Source organism: Rosa rugosa, chromosome 6, assembly GCF_958449725.1.
Source record: "Rosa rugosa chromosome 6, drRosRugo1.1, whole genome shotgun sequence".
In the NCBI taxonomy this organism is placed as follows: Eukaryota; Viridiplantae; Streptophyta; class Magnoliopsida; order Rosales; family Rosaceae; genus Rosa; species Rosa rugosa.
This window is the reverse complement of record NC_084825.1, coordinates 9,300,949-9,328,394: the sequence shown is the minus strand read 5'-3', so window position 1 is coordinate 9,328,394 and position 27,446 is coordinate 9,300,949. Positions and strand designations below refer to the sequence as shown.

Here is a 27,446-nt window from a genome sequence, read left to right as displayed (position 1 = left end):
TACCCGAATTTGGGATGTGAGCCAAACTAAATAGAATTTCCTTTTTGAAAGAAAGTAAAAGACTATATATAGATATATCTGAATAGTACTTTTATTAGAAAACGACATCATTATTTGTACAATACCAAAGTTTAGCAAAATATATTACAGTACTCATTCTCTTGAAATAGTAGTAGGAAAAACTTTCTTTTATTTAGTAGGTTCATCCCCTTTTTCCCCATGCATCTACTCGTTACCTGAAAACATGAAGGTGTAGCATCATGAGTAACACAGACCCAGTAAGTACAGCTTACATTCTTATACTAATGTGTCTTATAAGAAATCAAAACTGAAAAACCAAGTAAAAATGTACCGAGAACCATTTATATGTTCACACCAAATCTTAAGTATGTATTTGTATACACACAACAGACACATATATCAATATTTGTAAAACTCATAATAATATCACATAGTCACATCTCTTTTATCGAATCAACAAATACTGCAGCAATAATAGGTGCAAATAACCTCAAAACAATGCATGCTCGATTCTCTTTTCACTTAACACCATAACATATTAACAATATATCACAGATAGATATTTGATCAAAACAATATAAGTACACTTTTCATTTTAGTGAATTTTCGGATTAACTGGTAACAAATCATAAATCCACGTGTTAGGGTCCATAATACCAAAACACGGGAAACCACATGCTAGGGTCCATAATACCAAAGCATGGGTAAGCCGCAGCATACCAGGGTCCAACGTACTATACCCAAGTATGTATACTCAAAGTAAGCAACCTTCCTAAGAGTATAATAGTGCACTATCTGAAGGGACTAGGACCCAGGCTTAACGTCTCATAACACCAAAACACATTTACCAGTAATTCACTTAAGCACGGGGATGTAGATAACATCCGGCTTCACAATTGTACTTCTCAGACATAATCAAATTCACAAAATACAATCTTTATAAATTATAGATCATAATATATGTATATGTACACACACATATAGAGACATACATATATTCAGGAATAACCTCATCTGAAAACATATGTAGCATAATTATATAACACAAATAAGTAAATTCACTAGCAAACAACATAATTAAAAATAAGCTAATTAAAAATAAGCTTATACATAACTGAAATCAAGTAAAATATGTAATAATAAAGTACAAGCATATAAACAAGCTTACATAAGTAAATATAACTGAAATTGTGTGGACAAATTAATATATATACATAAATATATATATATATATATATATATATATATATATATATATATATATATATATATATCTATAATTAAACTTGAAAGTAATTGTGCAATAAAGGTACTGCAAATTAAACTTGAAAGTAAATGTGCAATAAAATAAAGGTACTGTAAATTAAACTTGAAAGTAAATGTGCAATAAAATAAAGGTACTGTAAATTAGAAGTAGTAAAAGAATATTAGTTAGTAGTCCTCTTTTCATAGTATTAGAAATCTTAGTCCGAAGTGTCCATTCGTCAATCAAAATAATAGTACCAAGTACTGTCAACTTTCTGTTTTTATAACTTGTTCAATTCATGTCCGAAATAGTCAAGTGAAGACACCAAGTCATAGGATTTTTCATAAGGAATTCAATGGAATAAGTCATGTAGTCCAGATCAGAGTGATATAGTTCAGAAATGGTAAAAGAACCATAACAGTGCTGAAACCGATATTTTTGAAACTGACCTTTGATGTTTAAGTCTTTACGTACTGTGTATTTTACCATTACTTCTCAAACTTTCCAGAATAAAAGTAGAGGTCCTAAGCTTCAAATTGATATAAAGTTTGTAGAAAATGGATAAGAAATGAGGGAGATATGAATTTTTGAAGTTGTGATGGCGGTATGAGATTTCCAGCTAGTTTAAAAGTTGAAAACTTTGATTAGCCATAACTTCTTCATTTCTTAACCTTTTTTAGTGATTCAAAAGCCTAAACTGAAGGATTTTTCATGAAGAAACTGAAAATATAATTATTTTTGACAAGATTAACTTTTATCAAACACGAAAATATATGACTGCAGCAAAACAGATTCTTTTCCATTTTATCATCGGTTATGCACTTTGATAAATCTTAAAGGCAAAAGAATATAGGAATGTAATCATGTACTTACTTAAGAAACTCAGAAGTGAAGTGAAGATTTTGGTCTTGGATCCAAGCTTGGACTTCTTTGAGAAAAACAAAGGGAGTTTCTTGAAAGAAAAGGATGAAGGATTTGTGAGGTGAGTTTTCTCTACAACTAAGACTTCCAAATCAGTTTTGCACTTGATCTTAAGGCTTGAAGGAAAATGATTCAGCTTCATGTTTATAAAGACTAGAAAGATGCATTAAAAATTAATCTTTAGCATCTTACTTGTAAGTCAAAAGTGAGTTGAAAGTCTACAAAGCATTTACAAGGAAATTTCCAAGAAATTTCCAAGAAATGTTATGGTTGTTAGAAAGAAAAATCAGATTAGTTCTTCTAGATGTATTGGCATTTGAATCATGTATACATATATACACATAGATACACATTTTCTCAAACTAATACGAAGATTGATATGTCATTTCGTAAGATTCAAAATATGTGTTAGCAATAACTAGTACTAAAATGACATGCATCACAAAAATAATATAGATAATAGTATTGGGCTCAATAACAAATATCGAGTGTACACAAGAAATACGAACTAAGGTATTTTAGTAAGTTCCTAGAACTCTATTATAACTTGTAAGTATAGCATGTGGTATCATCGGTTTCTAAACGGGAAAATAAATGCTTAGAAGATACTTGGATTATTTCTAAGTTTAAGGTATCTTAGAGTGCTCTACAGTGATACTAAGTTTCGGGTTATTACAATATATATGTAATTCAATAATTTAAAAGAGGTGGAGATCAAATGAGCAAATTGGGATGTCCCAATAGAAAATCTCTGTTTCTAGAGCGAAAAAGAAAAAAAGAAAAATTTCTTCCCATTCTTTACCTTTCATTCATTTAGACCATCTGCCATCTTAGGCATAACTCCATATATGGGGTATCATCACCTCCCACCGTAAGGCATCTCACGTTTTTCCAGAAAAAAATTTGCCGTTTGTCAATAGGTTCAAGCCATATATGGCATTCAACTTGGTAAGGTATGGCACTTCAATTTTTTATTATTTCTTATTTTGTTCCTGTTTTGTCCCTCTACATTGAACTCACCTTATTTTTATTCCATGTGTATCCTTTATCAATTTTAATCACACTTCTTTTTTCTTCTAAAATTTTAGGCTTATAAATTTGTTAGTAATAAAATTTATACCATTATGAAGATCACAACGAGATCTTTTATTTGAGTCTAATATTGAATATATTTGGACTAAATTATCTTAATACAACATAATGAATTAGACCACTTTTTTCAAATATGCCTCATGGCTTTTGGCTTACCGTGGGAAACTTTTGCTATGCTATTTAAAGGTTCCATGGAATATTCCTTGATGGTAAGCCATATAAGGTGATATAGCAGACCAATTATAGCTTACCGTGGGAGATGCTCTTAACCATCAATTTTGCTCCATGTTTTTTTTCTCTACAGCTCCACTTCCCTAAACCAAACTCCATCCCGTCATTTTCACCCATCATAACTCCACAACCTACTTCAACTCTCACCATCAAATACCCACTCATATATATTAAGAAAGGTGGCATCTTATTTTCTGATTTTCATGATTACGCCATCATCATCAAGGAGGTCTTGAGGAGTATTTAAGGAGGAGGACTTGGTGGAGCTTTAGCATTTGATGTGCCAAGCTTCAATTAGTTCACTATTTCCCTTTAACTCTTTGATTTCTTCATGTACTTGATAAATTGGATGTCTAATTGTTTAGTTATGAGCGGGAAGTACCTTGTTAGGATAAAAATTGAAAACCCTAGCCAAACTTACTTGTAATTGATGAAATTGAAATTGTCACCTTCACATGCTAAGTTAATAGTTAAGTGCATTTATTTAGAAATAATCAAGTTGAGTTTATGTATTTGTCATTATATGAAGTTTTCTTTAGAGATTGATTAACTTTGAGAAAGAGAAGGAAAGAAGCAAAAAAAAAAAAAAAACACCTGGTGTGCATGTGTGGTATACTACAATCATATTTTGCTAGCTAGGAATGGTTGGTTTGCTTGATTTTCTCATTTCTTGCCTAGGCCAAACATCTCTTGCCAGATATATGTAGTAATTTGTAGCCTTTGCCGGATTAACCAATACAACTTAAGGAATATGTCCCTAGTATATCCTTGCCAGATACTAGGAGGAAGTCATACAGTTGGTTCAACATCACTCAGATCCAATTGCATTGTTGCATGCAAGGGAGATGAAGGTGAAAGGCAATGTTCCTACTCTCATTTTAGTCTTAGCTTACTTGCATTGCATTTAGTTTAGTTAATCAACCAATCACTCAAACAAATGAACAATTCACTATCATATAATCATTCACCTTCTCCTGGCTTGTAAACTGTAATGAGCTTTGGTTTTGTGAGCTTGTGAATAGTGGAAATAGTTCTAGCTTATCCATTTAGGTAGCCCTAACTAATTAAGGATTTCACAATCCTCGTGGTATTCGGTAATTTTTATTTAATTCTTATTTTATAACTTGCCTTTTATACTTGAGGGTAGCTTTAAGCCGAAGATAGTTTGAACACAGTAAGCTTAACAGTACTTTTAATTTAAAAAGGGAGTTCAATATGCACTGATGCATTTTGATCAGTTCACCCATCCACCCAAAACTACTATTCCCCACTTTTCTGAAAGTATAAAATTTGCTAATTCCAAGTGTCATAAAACTAGGTCTTATAATTAGTTTTCTTTTTTACATCTTTAAAACTGAATTTTCAACCTTTTGATCAGGGAAATGATCAAGATGAGTTGCTATGTATGCAGTAATACAAGTGATAGTGTCATTTGGAAATGTGCAATCATCAGACTTGATATTACCTTTATCTATAACCCACTAGAATATATACTACGTTGACTTTACATCTTTACAAGCATTCTGGATTCACCAATCAAGCCAAGGTCATTGATCCTCGTACAATTCTCACGAAACCAAAAAAGACTCTTACTAGCTTTAGATTCAGCTACAGTAATGCAAGCACAACTATGTCAAAAAAGAATCATCAATAGATGCTTCAATATTAATAAACAAGCATCAAATATAAACCCCGCTCCCCTCAAAAAAGGGATTACATATATGTCACGCTACAAAGATTATTACTGAACTTCATTTTTGAATATGATGCAGTTTCAAGATTTACAGGGGAAATAGCTCATGGAAGAAGAGTACCTCAATAACCACCAACTTCACGGTTACTCCTCGTAGGAAATGGACAGTCCAAGAGCAGATAACTACAAAAATGAAATAGACAATAGAATCAATTAAATGTTTCTTTCATCGAAGCTTAAATGAACTGGAATGCATTCTGGCCAGGTAGATTGTAGATAGTGTCGCTGCATCGACATGTTGTTACATAGTTTAAAGCATCTAAACTTGATCATTAACAAAGAATGAGAAGATGATGGAAACAACAAAATAACTCAGAATAATGAATGCATCTGAATTTGATTTTGACATGATCCTATCGGGGATATCTTTCAGGCTATTATGCTAATTTGTAAGTCTTCTTTTGATAAGCAGACAACTTCATTAAGAGACGCCCTGAATTATAATGATCAAAAACAACTTAGCACAGTAAAATCACACAAATGCCCACCAGCACCGATATAAAGATATGAAAGGAATAGACTTTAACTGCTAGACTCTATTCTCTAGATCCTCAACTCCTACCATCCATGTCCAGTTGCGGACATGACATGATCAAAGTTCTACAGTTTTAAACAAACAACCCAACCACTGAGAATATCCAGTAATGTATTAGGCATCACCAAAATGACAGCAGTACTGATCCAAAATCATGTAAGTTCTACAAAGATTACCTATTGTCAAGATCTTCCCGATAGCCAGGTACCTTATAAAAGAACACATCAAAAGGAGCTTAACGAAGTATCCTCCCTCACTTCAGGCCAAACATAGATCTCACGCCATAAACCATCCCAACCAGGTTTTAGCAGAATAACCCAAATCCATGGAAAGTACAATTGACTCCATCTCAGTGTTGCAAGATTTGTGGGTTAACTAACATTTGTGGGTGAACTAAAGAGATGGCTCAGTAAACCATGGAATGCACTGTGGTTGAAAGGAGCTTGCTAAATCCTCCCCCACTTAGGATCATATATACAATTATAAATCAGCAACAACCTCAACCTACATGCTACACCTTTCTAACTTCAAAAGCATAAACAAAATCCATGAAGCCCATGACCGACTCCAATTACATTTTTTCAGAACACGGAGCAAGTATGAATATATTGCCTGATGTTCTCATGGAATGCATTGTAGAGGCAGCAGACTTCGTTGGAAAGGTATTTTAGGGTTTTTCAGATAAAGAAATGAAGTGGAAGTGATAAAATGGCCTGCCATTTTTATAGCACTTTATATTGCTAGTCAAACTACTCAATTAACTGTTTTAATTTACAGTAGCTCGAGTATGTTGGAATGTAAAACCTGTTGAAATAATAGCTCAAACAAAATGGGAAAAATGATTAAAGAACGTTGTACAAACCTCATGCCTCCAAATGAACAGCCGAATCAATCTTCAAACGATTAAGCCGAACAGTTCCAAGAATGTACTCAGGCAAGTCTGCCTCCTCCCTCGCCTCTATCAAAATGGCAAGGTCAACTACTATGCTGGTGACATATCCGAGGACAAGTCCGATGATACTCCTCGCCACGGATGATGATCCAATATCCACATCAATCTCAAGAAAGTTGTCTTGCCTGAGATACCTGCAAGATACAGCTTTGCCCAGTAGGCAAGCTTTGCTTCCAACAGCACGCTTGACCATCCAATATCCATCCACAATACTTGGAATTAGTTTAAATCTTGCATTACGAAACATATCGCTCCCATCCACAAATTTAGCAAGCAAAGAATTAGGATTTACAGGTCTGTCAGAAGCGTAGTAAAGTACCAGACTATAGTTTGGTGTTGCTGGAACCTGGAGATTAACAACTAGTACAAATGGAAGCTTCTTTCCAGCTTCTGACTGCATAAGACACTTGGGATGCAGGGCAATCCTATCTATGCTTTTATCAACTTTGAACCAATCTACTGCTATGAGCTTGAGAAGAGGATCTCCTCCTGTTACCTTGGAACTATCCTTTAGGTAGGTCTTTCCTCTAATCATGAACCCGGTACCACTTGGAGATGTCCAGCAGTCCGTGTCGGCCTCATCCCTTGCTTTGCGCAAGGAACCATGGAACTGGCTTGGATCAATCATGAAAGGAGCAGCTTTAGGATCAAGTTCCTTATTAGCATCTGATAAAGTTCGTTTCAAAGCTAAGCTTGTGATGGCCCATGCCACATTCTTCAGTTTCACTTTTGCATCTTTATTTTCAAATTCAGTGTCACTATCTTCATCAGAAGAAGAAGAGTCTGCAGACATTGCATCGTAAAACTCATCATGAGCTGCGTCTGCCTCAGATTCACCACTGGAAACAGAAGATACCTTTGATTGGATAACTGAAGCAGCAGATTTAAATTTGAGTGCAGGATTTGCTGCAATATATTCCTTGAGACCTGCCACTTGACACAACAATGCATAAGGGACACTTTTTTCAAACTTTGAGAAGTGATTTTTCTTCCACTTCCACCAGCCAACAGAACGTATCTCCACCATCTGTGTGACAAGACATCTTGGAGTATTAGTATCCATGGATGTGTTAAAATTTCTAATCTCCCAAGTAGATGGATTTAGTTTTGTACGACGATATCCAGAACTCTGAGGCTTCTTCTTATGAACAGCTGGGGATTGCAAGATTGTGTATGTTCCATCTTGTCCACGGAACCATTGCCTAGAAAAGATAAAATCTCTCTTGGAGTCCCACCTAGAAAGATACATAGGACTGTACGTCCCATAGACAACATCATAGTGTCCATCATAAGAATCTACCATCTCCAAATCACCTGTCAGCATATCCCACTCATATCTCTGATGTCGCTCAAGGTTCAAAAGAACTTCGAAAGCAGTATCTGCACTTGCATCAATAACTCCAACAGCCTTGACGATAACACCTTTACCCCTGTCAGAGTTAGCAACATCTTGAAATATTCTAACACCGTTAACTGTTCGCACACATTTCCACTCATACGCCTCAACTGCATCTCCAACATCCTTTTCAAAGTACTCATCTGTGCCAACATCTGCAGCCAAGTTTGACGATTGGCGCAAAAGCGTCTCCGGCCCTTGCCCAATCTTTATAAGCTTTTTCAATCCGTGTGCATAGTGCCTTACTCTAGGCCGATGTCCATCAAGATCAATCTCATCCTCTGAGTTCAGTTTGCTTCTGGCACTACCTCCTCTCGAAAGCTCAAACTCTGCCTGTTGCTTGGCTTGATCAAATGCCTCCATCCACTTCTGAGCTTCTCCAGCTGTAGCACAAGCAATCTCTCCCTTCTTTGTTTCATCCAACCGATTGTAAAACCGTAGAACATAAATATCCCCACCCCCACCTCCATGGTTGACCTTTCGACGCCCAAGCTCCTCTATCATCAATGTAGGCCCAACAACACCTTTCCGAATGGGTTTAATTCCGGGGTTCTCATGAGGATCACGCTTGTACATCTCAACATACTTTCCCCGAATGAAGAGAAAACGAAGGTGACAGTACTCACGCCCTATCTTATTCACCCCCAAATGATACACCCACCCAAAATACTCAAACCTTCCTCCTCCTGCGGAACTTTCACGGCTGTGCCCTGACCCCTGAGACCTTCCACTCCCCACCTTCTTCAAATCCAATGCATCCATCTGCAAAATTTGGTGCAAAGCTTGCTTACTCAAAGCTAAATCCCCAAAACAACTAGTAGTTACAAGGCAAAGTGTAATGAGAAGAAATCTAATCCAAACCCATTTCACAAAAACAAAACCCAGATTGAAATTTGGGATCAAAACACCTCAACCACACAACTAAGCAATTTTGGAATCTCCACACACTAAACAAGGAGACAACTTGAACCAAATTCTACTGGGTGGGAATAACAATTCAAATTGGAATCAACTACAGTCATGAAAGAGATCCCACAAAACAAAAAAAGCTAAAACAGCAAAATCGACATAGCGCAGCTCAATGGTTTCTCCCTTGATTAATGTAAAAAGACCATGATCTTATGAAAACAAAACAAAGCCCGTGTGATTCGACACACACAAGAAGGAGAAAACAAGAAACATCTACATAATCTGAACTTGATTGTACCTGAGATTTCTAGTTGTGGGCTTCGGCTGGAGTAGTAGAATCGAAACAAGCTGAGATTCTTAGTTGCTGGCAATGGCAGTGAAACACAACCCAACAACTGGAAATGAATTTAACGTCGGTAGCTGGCGGTATACTCGGTGAAGACACTTCTTCTCCGCGCTTTTATAAGAAGGGTCCAAGGCTAAAGTCGTCAACTACAGGTCTACCTACACGCAAAACCATTTTGCTGTGTAATTCTATTATTGACTATTGAGAACTAAGAACGTAAATCATATTACAGTCCCTAACGTATAGTTCTAAAATCGCCCACGTCCTACTTAGACTTTTGCTACTTCTAATATAACAACACCTCATGTGGTCAGTTGGCCTTAATTATATTATATGAAAGAAGAAAGAACTACACCTCATGCAAGCTTCCAAGTCCAGCTAAAGCGTGGTGAGCATACCCAACATGGATATGGTGATTAATTATGTAGCAGTTTGAGGAGGTGTCAAAGCAGGTTGATTAGGAAGTTTATGGTCTACCAACTAGAAGACGGTGTGAATTAAAGAATGTCGACTCCGTTGATCGAAGACCCGAAGTAGATCGAGAGCCACTCAGAGTTAGTCGGACCCGCGAGTGGTGTCTCCAAAAACAAAATATAGCAGACTTTTTTTTCTCTGTCTTTTCTGCCCCGTTTGGTTGACATGAGTGTCAAAATAGGAAAATTATTTATTTTCCTTTTCATATCGATATGGAATGGAATAAGTTTTGGTATTTCCATACGGGTGTTTGGAACATTACTGGAAATTAAATTCTGAAATTAATTTTCCATTCCCATTGTAGAGTTTGGTAAGTCATAAAAATGAAATATAAAATTATAATTTTCAATAACACCATTTTACTAATTAAAGTACAAATATGACATCAACTTATAAGGAATAAAAAAAATTTAGAGGGATAATTTATGTAATTTTGCCTTTGAAAGTGGGAAATGTAAATAGAATACCACCCCTGACTAGGTAATTCTATTCAGGCTTTATGAGGGAGTCAATTTCCAGTCAAATCTCATTTTTTATTTCCTTTCCAATCTCTTATTACAACCAAACGACACCTTTAAATGGAAAATGAAATTAATTCTCATTCCATACCATGATTTCCTGTCATCCAAATGGGGCCTTTTTATCAAATGTGTTCATTCATACGGAAGTATTACAAGTGGTATAAACAATACAATCAGGAGTCACTAACGTCAAACCAACGGGCCTAGATAAAACTTCCTAATAGAGCTACTAAATCTACGGTACACCATGAGGCCGGAACAATGGTCACACATATCAAGAAGACTCATAATCCATCAAAGTACCAACTTTTAGTGTTGTAGAATTGAGATATTATAAGATTCTTGAAACGTGTGTTCACTATCGGAATCCTTGTATACACATAGTTGGTGATGAGTGATGTCGAAAGATGGGTGATAGTTGCAATGAGCATTTGCGCAGGTTATCACATACTTCACCTTAGTCTTAATTAACCTATGCAATACTTAACTGATGAACATCCCATTGGATGAAATTATCTAATGATACCTATCATGAGGTCTCAACTTATCTGGGACCAATCAAGCCAGATGTGCTGATAGTGAAAATGATAGGTGAATATTTTTTTTTTTGGAAGAAATGATATGTGAATATTTGGTACCACAATGGAGATGGCAAATTGGTAAATATGTTACCTAAATGTCACCATCAATCTTCATTTCCATGAAGAAAAAAGAAAAAAATAGAGGCAAATTAATGAGTTTGTCAACACCCAAAGATACCCCATTGCTAACCTCTAATTGGATTTATGAAACTTAATGTGGATGGCACTAATCTAGGTTTATTGGAGCTGGTGGGGTAATTAAAGATCACAATGGAGATTGATTGTCTGGTTTCAGCATAAACTTAGGGGTCGGCCAAATTATCAATGTGGAAGCTAGGGGGATGCTTTCTGGATAGAAACTTGCTTTTGACTTAAATATCATAAGGCTTGAAGTTGAATCTGACTCAGCTATCTTTGTTAAGAAGGATTGAAGGTTGTCCTATATCTCATCATTTAGGCAATATTATCAACAGTTGTAGGCATCTAATCAATGGATTTGACGAAGTTAGGATCCTGCATATTTTCAAAGAATGCAACTACACGGCTGATGCTCTTGCTAAGGAAAATCTCAGCCATGACTATGGCATTGTGATATTTGATACCCCTCCCCCTCATGTTACTAGTGCCTTCACTGATGATTTTTGCGATCTCCCAAGAGCTAGGAGAGTTAGAACGGGGTTTGAGGGTTAATTTTCTGTTTGGCTAAATACTGATTACTATCCTATGGTTTGGGTCCAAAATCACTTCAGTCCATGAACTTCTAATTTCATCAAAAACACCTCTGCACTATAATTTCTCATCTAGTAGGTCATTCCGTTAGCATACGTTAAATAGAGTCATTAAATTGCTGACACGGCATGTCAACTCAACTCCGGTACAGCCCACATGGAAGGAAAAATCTCCAAATTAACCCTGCTCTCTTCTAACCCAAAGCCTACATCGAAGGCTTTTCCATCTTTTTCTTTTTTTTTTTTTAACCAAAGCACTTCTTATTAAGGTTGGCTACATCTAAAAGATGTGCCACAATTCTAAGGGGAGGATGCTACAGTATGCATAATAAGCAAATCCACCACATATAATACTTTAACCAACAACAAATCTAGAATCCTTCTGGGGGTTCTCAACACATTGGTGGATATCTTTGTAAGGTCTTGATCGAAAGGAAGCAGCTTGTGGCACAATGTCCTCGTTTGACAGGATCCGCCCCGAATTTCACCCTGAAATCCGAAGTAGTTCTGCGGGGCCCACCTTATAATAAATTTCACCAAAAATTTAGCGGAACTTCCCCTAAAAATATACTACCCAACCCTGCAGAAACAACAAAACACTACTAATCATTTCTCAACTCCTGGAGCCTACCTGCTCTTCATAACCACAACCGCCCACCCACTCAAATATGGCAAGGGTCACAGCCTCTCAGGCCTCCGTGAATTATAAATATAATAAATCATAACACACATTCAATCTACATAAATATAATTCTCATCATGCCATAATATTAGTTGATCCAGATAGTTCAAACCATAACTAAATATACGCTCACAACATGTATATCTCAGATCAAGAATCATCACCACTTTTTTGTGAACACTAAGAATGGTCTAAATGCGTCTAATGCTAAAGTTGTCAACTACAGGTCTACCTACATAAGAAGCCTTTTAATTCTATTGTTGACTATTGATCACTAATGCCCATTAATCTATTTATAAACATATGTGAGAAGACAAGGATAGATAAATTATCTTAATCCATTTTTTAGTTTACTTTAATTAAATTTTATGAGAGGCAACTTCATTTATTTAAGTAGTTGCCGTGAATTTTTAGATGATATTTAACAATTACTTGCTTATGCCTGGAAAAAAATCGAGTACATGAAAGGAATATCAAACTCTCTCTCGTGCCATTTTATTAATCAAAGAAGAAAAATATTATAATACGAGGGAGAACAAAACCAATAACTTCAACAGCAAAAATGAATTAAGGTTAACAAAATTGAGAAAGGCCTATAATGTCGCTGTTACAGTACAATAAAACAAAGGTAGCAAATTCAACTAACCACCCCAAGAGAAGTATAGTAATGTGTCAAAACATCGGCTACTTTACTCCCTTCCTGAATAAGATGAGAAGCACTAAAATCATATGAAATATGGTTAAGCTATTAAACCAACGGACTTGAAGCTGCTAGGGAAAAGAGAAGATATGTTGAAATAGGGAAAATGCTAGGAGCTCTTAAATTTGAGGAGAGAGAAAGTGGTTAGTGCAAAAATCAGATGCTTTACATTGGTAAGAGCATCTCCAACAGTAAAAGCTAGTCTGTTGAAATAGCTAGTCTGTTGGAATAGGGAAAATGCTAGGAGCTCTTAACTTTTTGTTGAAATAGCTAGTCTGTTAGAGATACCTTAAGCATTATATTAATCAATCTGTATGGTTAAGTCAAAATTAATTATTTTAAGAAGTCCTAATAAGACAAGCATTGAAGTTTTGTAGACAAAATCATAAATTATCCAAGCATTTGTTGTGGTCAACATATCTAGCAAGCTAGCGTCATATGATATGTACTTATTATTAGTAAAGATTTTGTATCAACGTTGACTCTAGTGGATTGTAGAATTAGTGGTCACTCGCTGTATCTTTGTTTTTGCTACCATCCTCTCTATACCATCTGATATCGCATAATTTAATTGACATTCTCCATTTCTCTGTTTAGCTGACGAAGCCAAAACTCACTTGAACAATAAGCTGGTGGCTGTAATGTTTATATATACTACACAAACATGCGAACATCCAAATAAATCTAAATATATCAACCAAATGGCTCAAGGCTTTCTTCTCACTCTAATCTTGTTCTCTTCCATTTTATCTACCCACATTCATGCTTGCACCCCAACTGAACGCACTTTTCTCTTGTCCTTCGCCCTCACACTGTTTTCTCCTTCTCTGAATTGGACTTCTAGTAATTGTTGTTACTGGGAAGGAATCTTAGTCACCCATTTGAGGTTACCCTCTAAAGGCCTCAAAAACAATGGAGATACTATTCCTCTATCATCTCTGCAAAATCTTACACACCTGACTCATCTGAATCTCTCCCATAATTCCCTTTATGGTTCTGTAGATCAAATTGGTTCCTTGTTTCTTAAGGTCATTGATTTGAGCGATAACCTTCTCTCGGGAGAACTACCACATTTCCTACCATCCACCGCTATCGAAGTTGTGGATTTATCCCATAATCACTTCACTGGTCCAATTCCATCATCATTCTTTCGACAATCTAGGAATTTGACTAGTTTTCGTGCTAGCAACAATGCCTTCTCAGGGTCTCTCCCTTCCTTTATTTGTCTTCATTATTCTTGCTCGATTTCGCTTTTAGATCAATTCAATGGCAGTATATCGAGTGGATTAGGGCAGTGTTCTAAACTGAAAGTTTTTTGTGCCGGGCACAAGAACCTCTCAGGTTTGATTCCAGAAGATATCTATAACGCTACCACACTCAAAGAAATTGCATTACCTTTCTGTTCCCTCTATGGAGTCATTAGTGATAGAATTTCCAACCTTACTAATCTCTCAATCCTTAACCTCTATTTTAATCGAGTGGTGTGCTTCCCTTATATTTTGGCAAGCTGTCCAAGTTGAAAGTTTTGCTCCTTCATCGTAACAGTCTTGAAGGTGTTATGCCTCCATAATTGATGAATTGCACAAGCCTTCTGGACATAAATTTAGGATTCAATCGATTAGAAGGGGATATTTCTATGCTTAATTTTTCCAAGTTAGGTCAACTCAGTAAACTCGACCTATCAGAGAATCATTTCACTGGTCCCTTCCCAATGGGTCTTTACTGTTGCAAATCCTTGAAAGCAATTCGACTTAGCAATAACGATATAGAGGGGCAAATACAACCTCAATTCTTTCATTGAAGTTCTTGCTCTTTCTCTTGCTTACTGGTATTAGATTAACCAATATCACAAGAGCAATGGATATGTTGGCGTGAGTCATACTTACCTTATTTATGTAGATATTCTGTAATATTATGTGATCTGTAATATTCTGTAGTATTATTAGATTTACTACTTGCCTTAGGAGTAGTACTTGTCTTATTAGGCACAATTGTAATTTGTATATAATTCCTTGTAAGGTGAATGAAATATCTAAGTAATTCAGCCAAAATTATCTCTTGTTTTTTCGTTATATTTGACTTGGTATCAGAGCAGAGATCCGATCCTGGACTCTGACTCATTGTTCTTTGATCCTTGACTCTTGTTCTTTGTGCTTGGATTTGTTCCTTGTACTTTGATCCTTTCATCACCGTTGCCTTCTTATATTTCCAAGTACTTTGTTGTTTTTCCTTCCGCTGCGTTTCACCATGGTGAAAGCTCCTTCTTCTCTGCATCCCTCTCCTCAAGGTTCTTCCCCCATGTTCTCCTCAAGTATGATTTGTAACTACTGCAAGAATCCAGGCCATATCAAAGCAAATTGTTACAGGTTGGTTGGTTTTCCAGCAGGATACTTTGATAGGCCCCGACCTCAGGACAACAAACCCAAGGGAAAGGCTGCGGTGACAAAACCAGATCACACCAACTTTGCTGGTAAGGATACCGCATCCGTAAGTTGCGGTGGTAATGGTAAGATTGGAGTTGCTTTAAAAATTTCTGGCTTCAGTCCAAGCAGCTTTGATTTCGACTGGGGTTACTAATCAAGTTGAAGAATTATGGCTATGGCATCGGAGATTGGGACATCCTTCCTTTAGTGTCATGAAGAAATCTATGCCATCCTTGTTTCTGGGCATTGATGAGTCTAAGTTGCATTGTGAGTCATGTGTCTTAGCTAAAAGGCATTGAAATCTATGCAAAAATGAAGTCTTCTCTGCTTTCCAAGAATTTTTTGCTCTTGTTCAAAATCAATTTGGAGCCAATATTAGAGTCTTTCATTCTGATAATGGGGGGGAGTTTGTCAATTCTCAGTTTCACCAATTCTTTCATTCTCATGGGATTATTCATCAAACTACTTGCCCTCAAACCCCTGAACAAAATGGGGTGTCAGAAAGAAAGAATCGTCATGTTCTTGACATAGCTCGGTCTCTTCTATTTAGTGCTCATATGCCTAAGTATCTTTGGGGAGATGCAATTCTCACTGCTTGTCATCTCATCAATAGGCTACCTTCCTCTGTTCTCAATTGTCAAACCCCCTATGCTGCCCTTTCAAATCATGTGTCTGTCCCTTCATTTTCTAATCTCCCTGCTCGTGTCTTTGGGTGTGTTGTGTTCGTCCATGTTCCTAAGAATCAACGGTCCAAACTCGATGTCAGGGCATTAAAGTGTGTATTTGTGGGCTATGGTGTTCATCAGAAGGGCTACAAGTGTTTTCATCCTCCTACACAGAAAGTTTTTGTTACCATGGATGTCACCTTTTATGAGGATGCATGTTATTTTTCTCCCATCAATCCTTCACTTCAGGGGGAGAAACACACTTTTTTGGAAGAGAAGTCTTGTGGGATTAAAATTCAGCCAATTGAAGCGAATGACACTCCTGCAGAAACAGAAAAGGCAATTGCCGAACAGAGCATTGCGAGTTCCGAAACAGAAAAGGCAATTGTTGAATCGTCTACCCTTCATCATGCAACTGCCGAACAGAGCGTTGCAAGTTCCGAACCAAAAAATACAATTGTTGAATCGTCTACCATTCAAGAAGAAGCTCCTAATCACTCAGTCTCTCCCTCTCCATCAGTGGTCTCCCCTGTTCAATCTTCATCTGAGAATGCCAGCGAACACGACGTCCAAAATTTAGCAGTTCAAGAAGGCCAGGCTCCTCCACCCCTCTTAGATACAGATAACCCTTGTCAACCAATCCCTGAGGAGCGTCCCAATCTTGAGGTTAGTGGTGTTTCTTCTAACTCTGATAATTGTGATAGTGTGTATGTTTTGCCTCCTAGGTCCACCCGTGGTAAACCACCTCGTCAATATAAACCAAGTTTAGATGTTAAGTCTAAGTATGCCATAGCTAACTTTGTATCCACCCACCGGTTATCCAAATCCCATGCTTCTTTTGTGAATCAAATATCCTCTGTATGTGTTCCCAGTAAAGTGCAGGATGCTCTCAAGGATCCCAAATGGTCTCAAGCGATGAATGAAGAGATGGAGGCATTGGAGAAGAATAATACTTGGGAGTTGGTGCCACCTCCACAAGGAAAGAGAGTTGTTGGATGTAGATGGGTGTTCACTATCAAACACAATGCAGATGGTTCAGTGAACAGGTATAAGGCAAGACTTGTTGCAAAGGGATATACTCAAACATATGGCGTGGATTATGAGGAGACCTTTGCTCCAGTAGCAAAGATTAATACTGTTCGAGTGTTGATGTCTCTAGCAGCTAATCTAGATTGGCCTTTGTAACAGTTTGATGTAAAGAATGCCTTTTTACATGGAGAACTATCTGAAGAAGTCTATATGGATCTACCACCAGGATATGAGGCAAGCACAAGAGGTAGATTTGTGTGTAAGTTAAATAAGTCCTTGTATGGACTCAAACAGTCACCTCCGCTTGGTTTGGAAGATTCTCTCAAGCTATGCGTCGTTTTGGGTACAAGCAGAGCAACTCTGACCATACATTGTTTCTGAAACGCAATGAAGGTAAATTAACTGCCTTGATTATTTATGTTGATGATATGATAATTATTGGTGATAATTCAGAGGAGGTTGAAAGATTAAAAGATCTGCTTGCATCAGAGTTTGAGATGAAAGATCTTGGTTCTCTTAAATATTTTTTGGGGATTGAGGTCGCCAGGGGGAGTTCAGGAATTTTCTTGTGCCAGAGAAAATATGTGCTTGATTTGTTAACAGAGACAGGAATGCTAGGGTGTAGACCTGCTGATACTCCTATTGAGCAGAATCATAAACTGGCTGAGTACCCTAATCAAACTCTTACAGAGAAGGCTCGCTATCAAAGATTAGTTGGCAGATTAATTTATCTCTCACATACTCGGCCAGACATTGCATATGCAGTTAGTGTTGTGAGTCAATTCATGCATAATCCAAGTGAAACTCATATGGAAGCTGTGATCCGTATTCTGAGGTATTTAAAGTCTGCACCTGGAAAAGGCTTGATGTTTTCAAAGCATAATCATCTGGATATTAGTGGTTATACAGATGCAGACTGGGCAGGTTGTGTTACGGATAGAAAATCCACTTCTGGTTACTTCACTTTTGTAGGTGGTAATCATGTTACTTGGAGAAGTAAGAAACAAAAGGTTGTGGCAAGGTTAAGTGCTGAAGCAGAGTATAGAGGTATGGCTCATGGAGTTTGTGAATTACTTTGGTTGAGAAATTTACTTCGTGATTTGGGATTTAAACCCAAACGAGCCATGGATTTGTATTGTGATAATAAGGCAGCGGTGGATATTGCTCACAACCCAGTTCAACATGACAGAACTAGGCATGTTGAGGTTGACAGACATTTCATTAAAGAGAAGCTTGATGCTAAGCTTATCTCTTTTCTGTTTGTCCACTCAGAAGAACAGTTAGCTGATGTTCTCACGAAGGCAGTATCGAGCAAGGCATTTCATGACTCACTTGGCAAGTTGGGCATTCGTGATCTGTATGCGCCAACTTGAGGGGGAGTGTTGGTGTGAGTCATACTTACCTTATTTATGTAGATATTCTGTAATATTATGTGATCTGTAATATTCTGTAATATCTGTAGTATTATTAGATTTACTATTTGCCTTAGGAGTAGTACTTGTCTTATTAGGCACAATTGTAATTTGTATATAATTCCTTCTTGTAAGGTGAATGAAATATCTAAGTAATTCAGCCAAAATTATCTCTTGTTTTTTCGTTATATTTGACTGGATATACTGCAGCATTGCAAATGTCTCGTATTCCTGTCATTGGGGTTTCCTTTTGTAGATAAGAAAATTCCACCTGATTTTGGCATTGCAAATTTTGTTGGATTCCAAAATCTTCTATTTTTGGATTTGTTTAATTGTGGGCTGACTGGACAAATCTCAGTACAGATATCTGACCTTAAGAAACTAACTTGAATTTAAATTTTAATAGAATCACAGGGTCAATTCCAAGTTGGTTGGGAACTCTTCCAATGCTCTATGATCTACAATTGGCCTTCAATCTAATTGTGGGTGAACCACTAGGCCACTTGCAGTGGTTACTTTGCAAGATTCGAACCCCAACCTAGGTTCGAACCCCGAAGCTGTCAAAGTGGCCAGACACTGTGCTGCAATGCACTGTTGGAGCATTTCACATGCGCCGAAGGGGTTTATCTTGGGCCTAGGAAGCTTTTGGGTTCCCCTTGACAAAGTAAAAAAAAAAATTGTGGGTGAATTTCCAAAAGAACTTCGCACACTGCCGATGTTAATATTGAACCAAACTCTAGCTGAAGTTGATGATGATGATAATCTTATATTGCCTGTGTAAGTCAGACCTGATTGTCAAAATGGTAACCAAATCAATTTTTTGTGTTACTTACCTTCTTTGATAGACTTGATGATTATCTTATATATATTGCCTTATCAGAACTGAGAGTGCAACTGGCAACCAATACAAACATTGCATTACTTACCTCCAACGATAGAGCTGAGGGGCAATAACTTGAGTGGAATTATTCCCATCGAGATTGGTCAACTATAGCTTTTGCAATATTTACATCTTGGTTCCAACAATTTCTCAAGTAACATTTCGGAACAAATATCTCATTTGCAAAACTTATAGTTTTTAGATGTTTCCATGAATCATTTGTCTGGAGAAATTCCTGGTTCATTGGTGAGTCTTCATTTGTTGTCATATTTTAATGTCTCCTACAATAATTTGGAAGGACCAATACCAAAAAGCACTCACTTTTAGTGCCTCTGCATTTGAGGGGAATCTGAAACTTTGTGGTGGTCCACTTCCAAATGAATGTGAACAAAAAGCATTGAGACGAATAATGAGGCCGGCCGGATGACAAAGAAATGGACAATGAGCATAAAATTCTATGGTTTTGTGTTTCTGCTGCATTTGGGTTCACTGCAGGATTTTTGGGGAGTTTGTGGTTCATTAGTTTTCAAGAAAACATGGCAATATGGATATTTTCGATTTTTTGAAAATGTACAAGATTGGCTCTACGTGACGATAACAGTTGGAATGAGGAGGATGAAGAGAAGGATTAATGCTTTCTAGCTATATTTTAAGTATTTACTATGTATCACAGTGTTTCTTTGTTTTCTATTGCTGATAAAGTATGCATATGTTTCCTTTCAAAAAAAAAAATATGCATATGTTTTATTTCAAAAAGAGTAAGCACATATTGTTTTTTTTTCCTTTTCTTTTTGTTTTTTTTTTTCAACTACCAATGTATGTATGACCCCTAGTGTCCTAATTCGTGACACAATTAGAGGATGTGGATTTGAACTTGGGACCTCATTTTTCATCTTAGAGAGAAACAACATTGGATCAAATAGTTTGTAAGACTTATTCATTAGGGTATATAAGTTTAACTTTTTCTAATAAATCTAATATATAGTTCATTTAAAAAAAGGTTGGGCACTTATAATTGGCAAGCTTATGTTTCGTTCTAAATTTTGGGCACTTATAATGGGCAAGCTTATGTTTCGTTCTAAATTTTGGGCACTTAGTTGAATTGCCGGACCCACCCCATACCACCTCAATTACCTTCTTGCACACTAATTCTATTTGTCATTTTCTTTGTGTTTAACCGCGGTCTTACACATGAGGCAGGCTTGGGCCATGGTGGGTCATGATTGAACAAATGTTTAGCCGAGGTCTGGCTCACCTTGGCCGAGGTCCGACTCATCTCACCTTACTTGGGGTCTGGTTCGCCTTAGTTGAGGTTCGGCTCACTTTAGCCAAGGTACGGCCCACTTCAACTTAGGTCCATCTTACCTCACCTTAGTCAAGGTCTGACTCACCCTAGCCGAGATTCGGCTAACTTTAGCCAATATCCGGCTAGTTTTAGAAAAGACTAATTCTAGCCATAGCCTGACTAGCTTAACCGAGATTTGGCTTACCTTAACCAATTCTAGACAAGGTCCGGCTAGCCTTAGTCAAGACCAACCATGGCTCAACTAGCCCTAGCCAAGGGTCGGATCGATCAGTTGAGGTCACTAATAGCTAGCTTGGCGAGACATTATAAGCAAATAAAAGTCCCTAAATATTAAATCATATGTTTAGAGCACTAAGTGTGGCCATCACCAAATGAATTTTAGAGAATGAGCATTCAAGAATCTTAATGTTCAATCGTCAATTTCTACACTACAAATAAATTTTATTCTTAAAATTCCATTTGTAATCAATATGGTCTCGACAGTTGGAGCTGAGATTGTATATTTTATTTATGGGTTATTATCACAGATGATACCTGAATTTATCCTCTATCTTATCGATGATACCTGAACTTCAATTTTGATCACAACTAATATCTGATGAACTTTTCGATTTCATTTCAAATGGTACCTATCACTAACTTCCGTTAATGTTCCGTTAGAACATTAGGTACCATTTAACGGCATGGAGACTGTCACACCCCGAATTTTGAATAATTAAATTCAAATCCGAAACGCGATAACTTAACAAGCACAAGAAAAAACACAAAGAAAAATTTTCATTTAAATTAAGCAACAAAACAAACTGAGCTCACAATGTCAATACCGACTCATTCTTTAGAGTCACATATTACATTACAGATAGTTTACAAATCAAACTGAATAACAATTCAATAAGTAAACACACCCACCACAACTCACTACACAACAGAATACTTAAAAATAAGAGTACCATTCGACGTCCACACTACCCAACGTACACCTCAGCTTCGACGACGATTAATCGATATTCTAACCTGCACAAAAACCCCTACACCATAGAATAGTGCACCGGGATTGAACAAAACAAACCCGGTAAGTTTTTTAAGCCCGTATGAGTAAACTCAAATAAAGTGACTCACGTCACGCATGCTTATAATTTCTCAACTCATGAGATAATTAAAGCAACAACATTTAACTCCACAAAATACAACCAAACATCAAGTTCATATCATATCATATCATGCTCACGTAAGTTAACGCATATCAAAATCAACATGCTCTGACTCTCGACTCATGCATCCAATTTCACAATACTTCAACTAAACAATTAAACTCAATTATGTTTTAAACATTTTAAAACACAACGAACTACAAAATCAACCTTCATTTGTCTCAACAAAAGTAATTGTCACCTTAGTGATGTTTCAAATGGCAAAGTGACCAACTACAAACTTGTTCAAAATGAAGAGATGAGCCACCTTCATACCTGGAGTTAAGTGAGATTCGGTCTAGATCGTCCTAGATCAAGCTTGGAAGTTGGATCAATCTCGGTCGTCAGATCACGTTTCCAGATTCAACTAGAGCCGTCGAAAGCTTCACACCTTGATCTTTTGCTCCACACACCAAATCGTGATGCAAGGCCAATATGGGGATGATCAGCAAGAAGAGGCAATCCTAGAACCGTGAAGAAATCGGCAGGGAAATCGCCGGAGATCTGAAACTGGTCGGGTCCCTATCGTTCAACTGAGGGCCTTCGATCTCCCTCTGAGGTGTTCCACCGGTGAAACCAACACCAGGGGTCGACGACGGAGGTTGAGGCGCGTCTGTCCAAGCTGGGTCTACCGCTGCTAGTGGCGGGAAAACGGAGATGGGTCCGGGTCGGGTCACCGTCGAGTCTCACGGAGTGAGGAGAGAGAACGGAGAGAAATCTGGGGAGGAAAATGAGGAAAAGGAAACTTTTGGGATTTTCTGAAAAATCCGGAATTTTCTCCTATTTATAGAAATTTCCCTAAATTTCAATCGTTCAAAACTTTCTCATACGAACTCCGATTTCCGCGTTCCACATGTCCACGAACTCGTATCGACGCGCTCTACAACTTTCGTGAAGGAAGTTTTCGGAAAAACCCAACGTATAAAAAGTCAACCATTGCCACCCCCCTACAACCATATTCTTTGACTAATAATTCGTCCGAAACACTTCCGCTCCATTCACGAGCCACGAAATCGTCCAATAACCACTAATTAAATTCCGGAAAACATTAGAAATTAATAACGAATTTCCGGGGTCTTACATTCTACCCTCCTTAAAGAAATTTCGTCCCGAAATTTAAGCACACTACCCAAAAAATCAGGTAAGGCTAACTTGTTCTCAAATCCAGTCCACGCTCTCCTGTAAGTAATGCTCTCATCATTAAACCTCCACCCGATATTGAGCAAGTCAATATCCCTCGACCTAAGTTGTTTTGTAGTCCAGTCTGGAAAAACAAGCCAATCATCCACAATGGTCGCATCGACACCCTTTCCAACAGTACCACGATCAACACACTGGATCCATTGTAGTCATTATCTTCATCATAATCACCTCATGTGTTCCGCATAACCAGAACACTAGGAGATAAGACAAACCTAATCGTCGAATCTCCACCCTTAACCACCACGCAATAGGTCCAACAGACCTCGGTTTTAACTTCACGTTGAAGTTAAAAACACATGCCATTAACATAACCTCCATCCAACAATCTGCAGATAACACGTTGCACTCGCACTTCGAGTAATTCTCCATAGCTTTCTAGAACCGTCTTAAATCCTTGAAGTAAGACATGTCTAGATCAACAACGGTTACAGGTACAATACCTAGCATCACACCCTAATGGCTAATGCACTCTACCACTCCACTTGGTAGCAACTAAAAACGGTAGCAACTAAAAACATCTGATGAATTTCATCCCTGTACACAACACCACAACAACTGTGCTAACAATAGCACTGGACACATGCTACACAAGAATCCAGAATCCTGTTATCACAACAGTATCTGCATCATTACCTCAATAATGTAACTCCAGCATTACAAGAATTGAAAATGAAATCTGTCCTTCAACTCAAATCAACAATACAACACTCTTTTACAGTCATCATTTCACAAAGTCACAATAAGTTTTCCATGCATCAACACCACACTGAAAACTAAATCATAAAGACAATAGAGCATACATCATACCACCTTAGAACACAAAATCACGCTAAGGTCTAGCCTCAACTAACCCACACACGAATTATCACCTGTCATTGTAATTACAATCAAAGTGGTATAGATCCTCTACTACCACAACAATGACCATACTCACACATAAATCAACACATAACATTACACACATAATCATTGTCACACAGACCACCACCTAGTACTGCCACACAAGCACTACAAGTATTGCCATAAAAGCTGGTACAAAAGCACTACTGGCACTGCCACAAAGGCTGCCACACAAGCACTGCTACAAAAGCTGCTACAAAAGGCACTGCCACAAAAGCATTTCACTACCTAAACAACATTATAGTGAAACCATTCCAACTCACAAGGGATTGTTTCACCAATCAAAACTACACCAAGGTCTCAATCACCATCAAAATAAGGCATGCACAATCACTCATCAATTCCTACCATCTCATAACCAAAATCACAGTAAGGTTTAGCCTCAGCTAACCTACACATAGGTCATCACAAAGCATTCCACGAACACAATCAAATTGCAGAAAATTTCTACCACAACAAAAATCAGAGAAGCAGCATTCCACAATCATTCCCAATACCATACCAAGAATTCAAACCACACACAAGGTCAGCATAGATACCTCAGTGTCACCTTAAACACATAATAGTATGCAAAAAAGGGTCCACTAAGACACCACACAATTAAACAAGATGATTATCCCCTGATAAGCACCTTCCACCCAATACCTCTGCCAATCCAACTTAGGAAGGCATAACTACACTCGATCAAATACTTGTACCGACTTTAGATACAAGCATAGGTCAAACGTCATGACCCCAACAACCAAACAACCATACCGCACAAAAGGATACGGTTTTCCATGAAAACCATCCTTAACAACTCCACCAGAGTTTAATCTAGAGGTTCCCATTCCTCACAGACTACAACTCAAAGAAGCTACACAAAGCTCCACCCCTTCACCTACAGGGCAAACCTAAAGTTCCAAAGACTTATGCCCTGACTGACACCTAACACTATGACATACCCAATGATTATATCAGTACTGAAGAGCATCCGATGGGGATCCGCTGCAGACGGGCCATCACTCGGGTAGTACTGACAATCACCAAATATGTACCTTACGCTCTGATACCAAACTGTCACACCCCGAATTTTGAATAATTAAATTCAAATCCGAAACGCGATAACTTAACAAGCACAAGAAAAACACAAAGAAAATTTTTCATTTAAATTAAGCAACAAAACAAACTGAGCTCACAATGTCAATACCGACTCATTCTTTAGAGTTACATATTACATTACAGATAGTTTACAAATCAAACTGAATGACAATTCAATAAGTAAACACACCCACCACAACTCACTACACAACGGAATACTTAAAAATAAGAGTACCATTCGACGTCCACGCTACCCAACGTACACCTCAGATTCGACGACCATTAATCGATATTCTAACCTACACAAAAACCCCTACACCATAGAATAGTGCACCGGGATTGAACAAAACAAACCCGGTAAGCTTTTTAAGCTCGTATGAGTAAACTCAAATAAAGTGACTCACGTCACGCATGCTTATAATTTCTCAACTCATGAGATAATTAAAGCAACAACATTTAACTCCACAAAATACAACCAAACATCAAGTTCATATCATGCTCACGTAAGTTAACTCATATCAAAATCAACATGCTCTAACTGTCGACTCATGCATCCAATTTCACAATACTTCAACTAAATAATTAAACTCAATTATGTTTTAAACATTTTAAAACACAACGAACTACAAAATCAACCTTCATTAGTCTCAACAAAAGTAATTGTCACTTTAGTGATGTTTCAAATCATTTTCCATCTCAACAACAAATCTACGAAAATCACACTCACGTACTTCCCCTCAACATAAAGTATTTGTCAAAACGATGACCTCACAACTCACTACAAATCTCAAACCACAACTGCACTTACAATCGAATTAAGTAAAATCAGTAATCCCTGCATAGAAACTTAGTTCAGGAGATCACATTAAAAACAAACAATAGAAATCATATAAATCCCTACATAGAGTTTAGTTAAGGAATTTACATTAAAACAAACAATACAAAAAGCAGTAATCCCTGCATATAACTTAGTTCAGGAGATTACATTAAAGCAAACAATTCAAAAACCAGTAATCCCTGCATATAACTTAGTTCAGGAGATTACATTAAAACAATCAATAAAATCATAGCAATCCAAATCTCACGTATAAAATTAAAGAAAGAACATCAGCAACATTCCTTGAAAACTACGTACTCATGATGCAGTAACACCGTTACCATCATGACCGCACACATACCACAGACTACGTACTCATGATGCCGTAACCCAGTTACCACCATGACCGCACGCATACAACACACCGCACGCATTCCACAGACTACGTACTCATGATGCCGTAACCCAGTTACCACCATGACCGCACGCATACCACAGACTAGAGCTCCAACTGAATCGTAACCTGTCACCCCCGTCGGGGTTCAGCCTTACGAGAACAATTGCCTCAACTGACACTAAAGTCAATGATCACCCATCAACTCCAAACTAAAGTCGATAGTCGATGTTAGCCCATCGACTTTGACTAAAATAGATGATCACCCAACAACAATCTCAAACCTCAATCACTCAACATTAATTCCTATCCTCTTCATAACAATCAACACATCAATTATCGCCATTTTGGTCACCACTTTGGTACTACTGTATAAACTATCGCCACTTTGATCACCACTTTAGTACTACAATATATAATCACACTCTCAAACAAAACTTCACCAATGTCACACCATCTAATATATATATTCCACGTAAATATATATATACGTAGTCATTCACGCAGGAATGACCACTAATACCAACTATAGTTTTATAAATTATTCATCTCGAAAATCATTTTATATCAAAACATTGTTTTAACTTACCCATGAACCGTTGTCGATCAAGTTCATATATTTTAAAACAAATAATTTGTTTCGAAAATGATTTAACAATTAAACAAGTAATTCCGAGTAATAAATAAATCCGTTCGTAAATGAACCACGTGAGATTTACTCACCTCCAAATCCTACTGCGTCTTCTCTAACAGCCAAGATACGATTCACAATCGTCCGCCAACTCAAACCATCAATCACCTAACCAAATATGATAATTAACTTAGCGCACAAATCATAAAACGCACTTAAACGACGATCCCACGGTCGAATCCTCATCCATGACCACACAAAGTCATCGGAACAGCTCTACGATCAACATATCACAATTTGAAGTAAATCTAACGGTCGGATCCTCACGGATCGCAAATCGAAGATAACGCATAAAACCGTAAATCTAGCATGCATCAACATTCTCCAAAATGCCCGTATAATATATCAAAATGACTGTATCGATGTGT

The 27,446-nt window shown here is 37.4% G+C and overlaps 1 protein-coding gene and 1 long non-coding RNA gene across 2 annotated transcripts; both read right to left on the bottom strand.

The window, feature by feature from the left end:
• Positions 1-75: 75 nt before the first annotated feature.
• Positions 76-2,292, bottom strand: LOC133713637 (uncharacterized). Its single transcript, XR_009848166.1, has 2 exons — positions 2,141-2,292; positions 76-236 (listed from the first exon to the last, which is right to left on the bottom strand). It is a non-coding gene; the product is annotated as an uncharacterized LOC133713637 (long non-coding RNA).
• Positions 2,293-5,084: 2,792 nt separating this feature from the next.
• On the bottom strand, positions 5,085-9,671 carry LOC133717802 (protein ENHANCED DISEASE RESISTANCE 2-like). Its single transcript, XM_062144544.1, has 3 exons — positions 9,355-9,671; positions 6,662-8,909; positions 5,085-5,387 (listed from the first exon to the last, which is right to left on the bottom strand). Exon 2 carries the CDS (start codon positions 8,907-8,909, stop codon positions 6,663-6,665), a length of 2,247 nt encoding a protein of 748 aa, XP_062000528.1. The 5' UTR covers positions 9,355-9,671; the 3' UTR covers positions 5,085-5,387; position 6,662.
• Positions 9,672-27,446: the final 17,775 nt, after the last annotated feature.

Coding starts and splice junctions, on each gene's coding strand:
- LOC133717802 (XM_062144544.1), bottom strand. CDS start 8,909: ATGGATGCATTGGATTTGAAGAAGGTGGGGAGTGGAAGGTCTCAGGGG.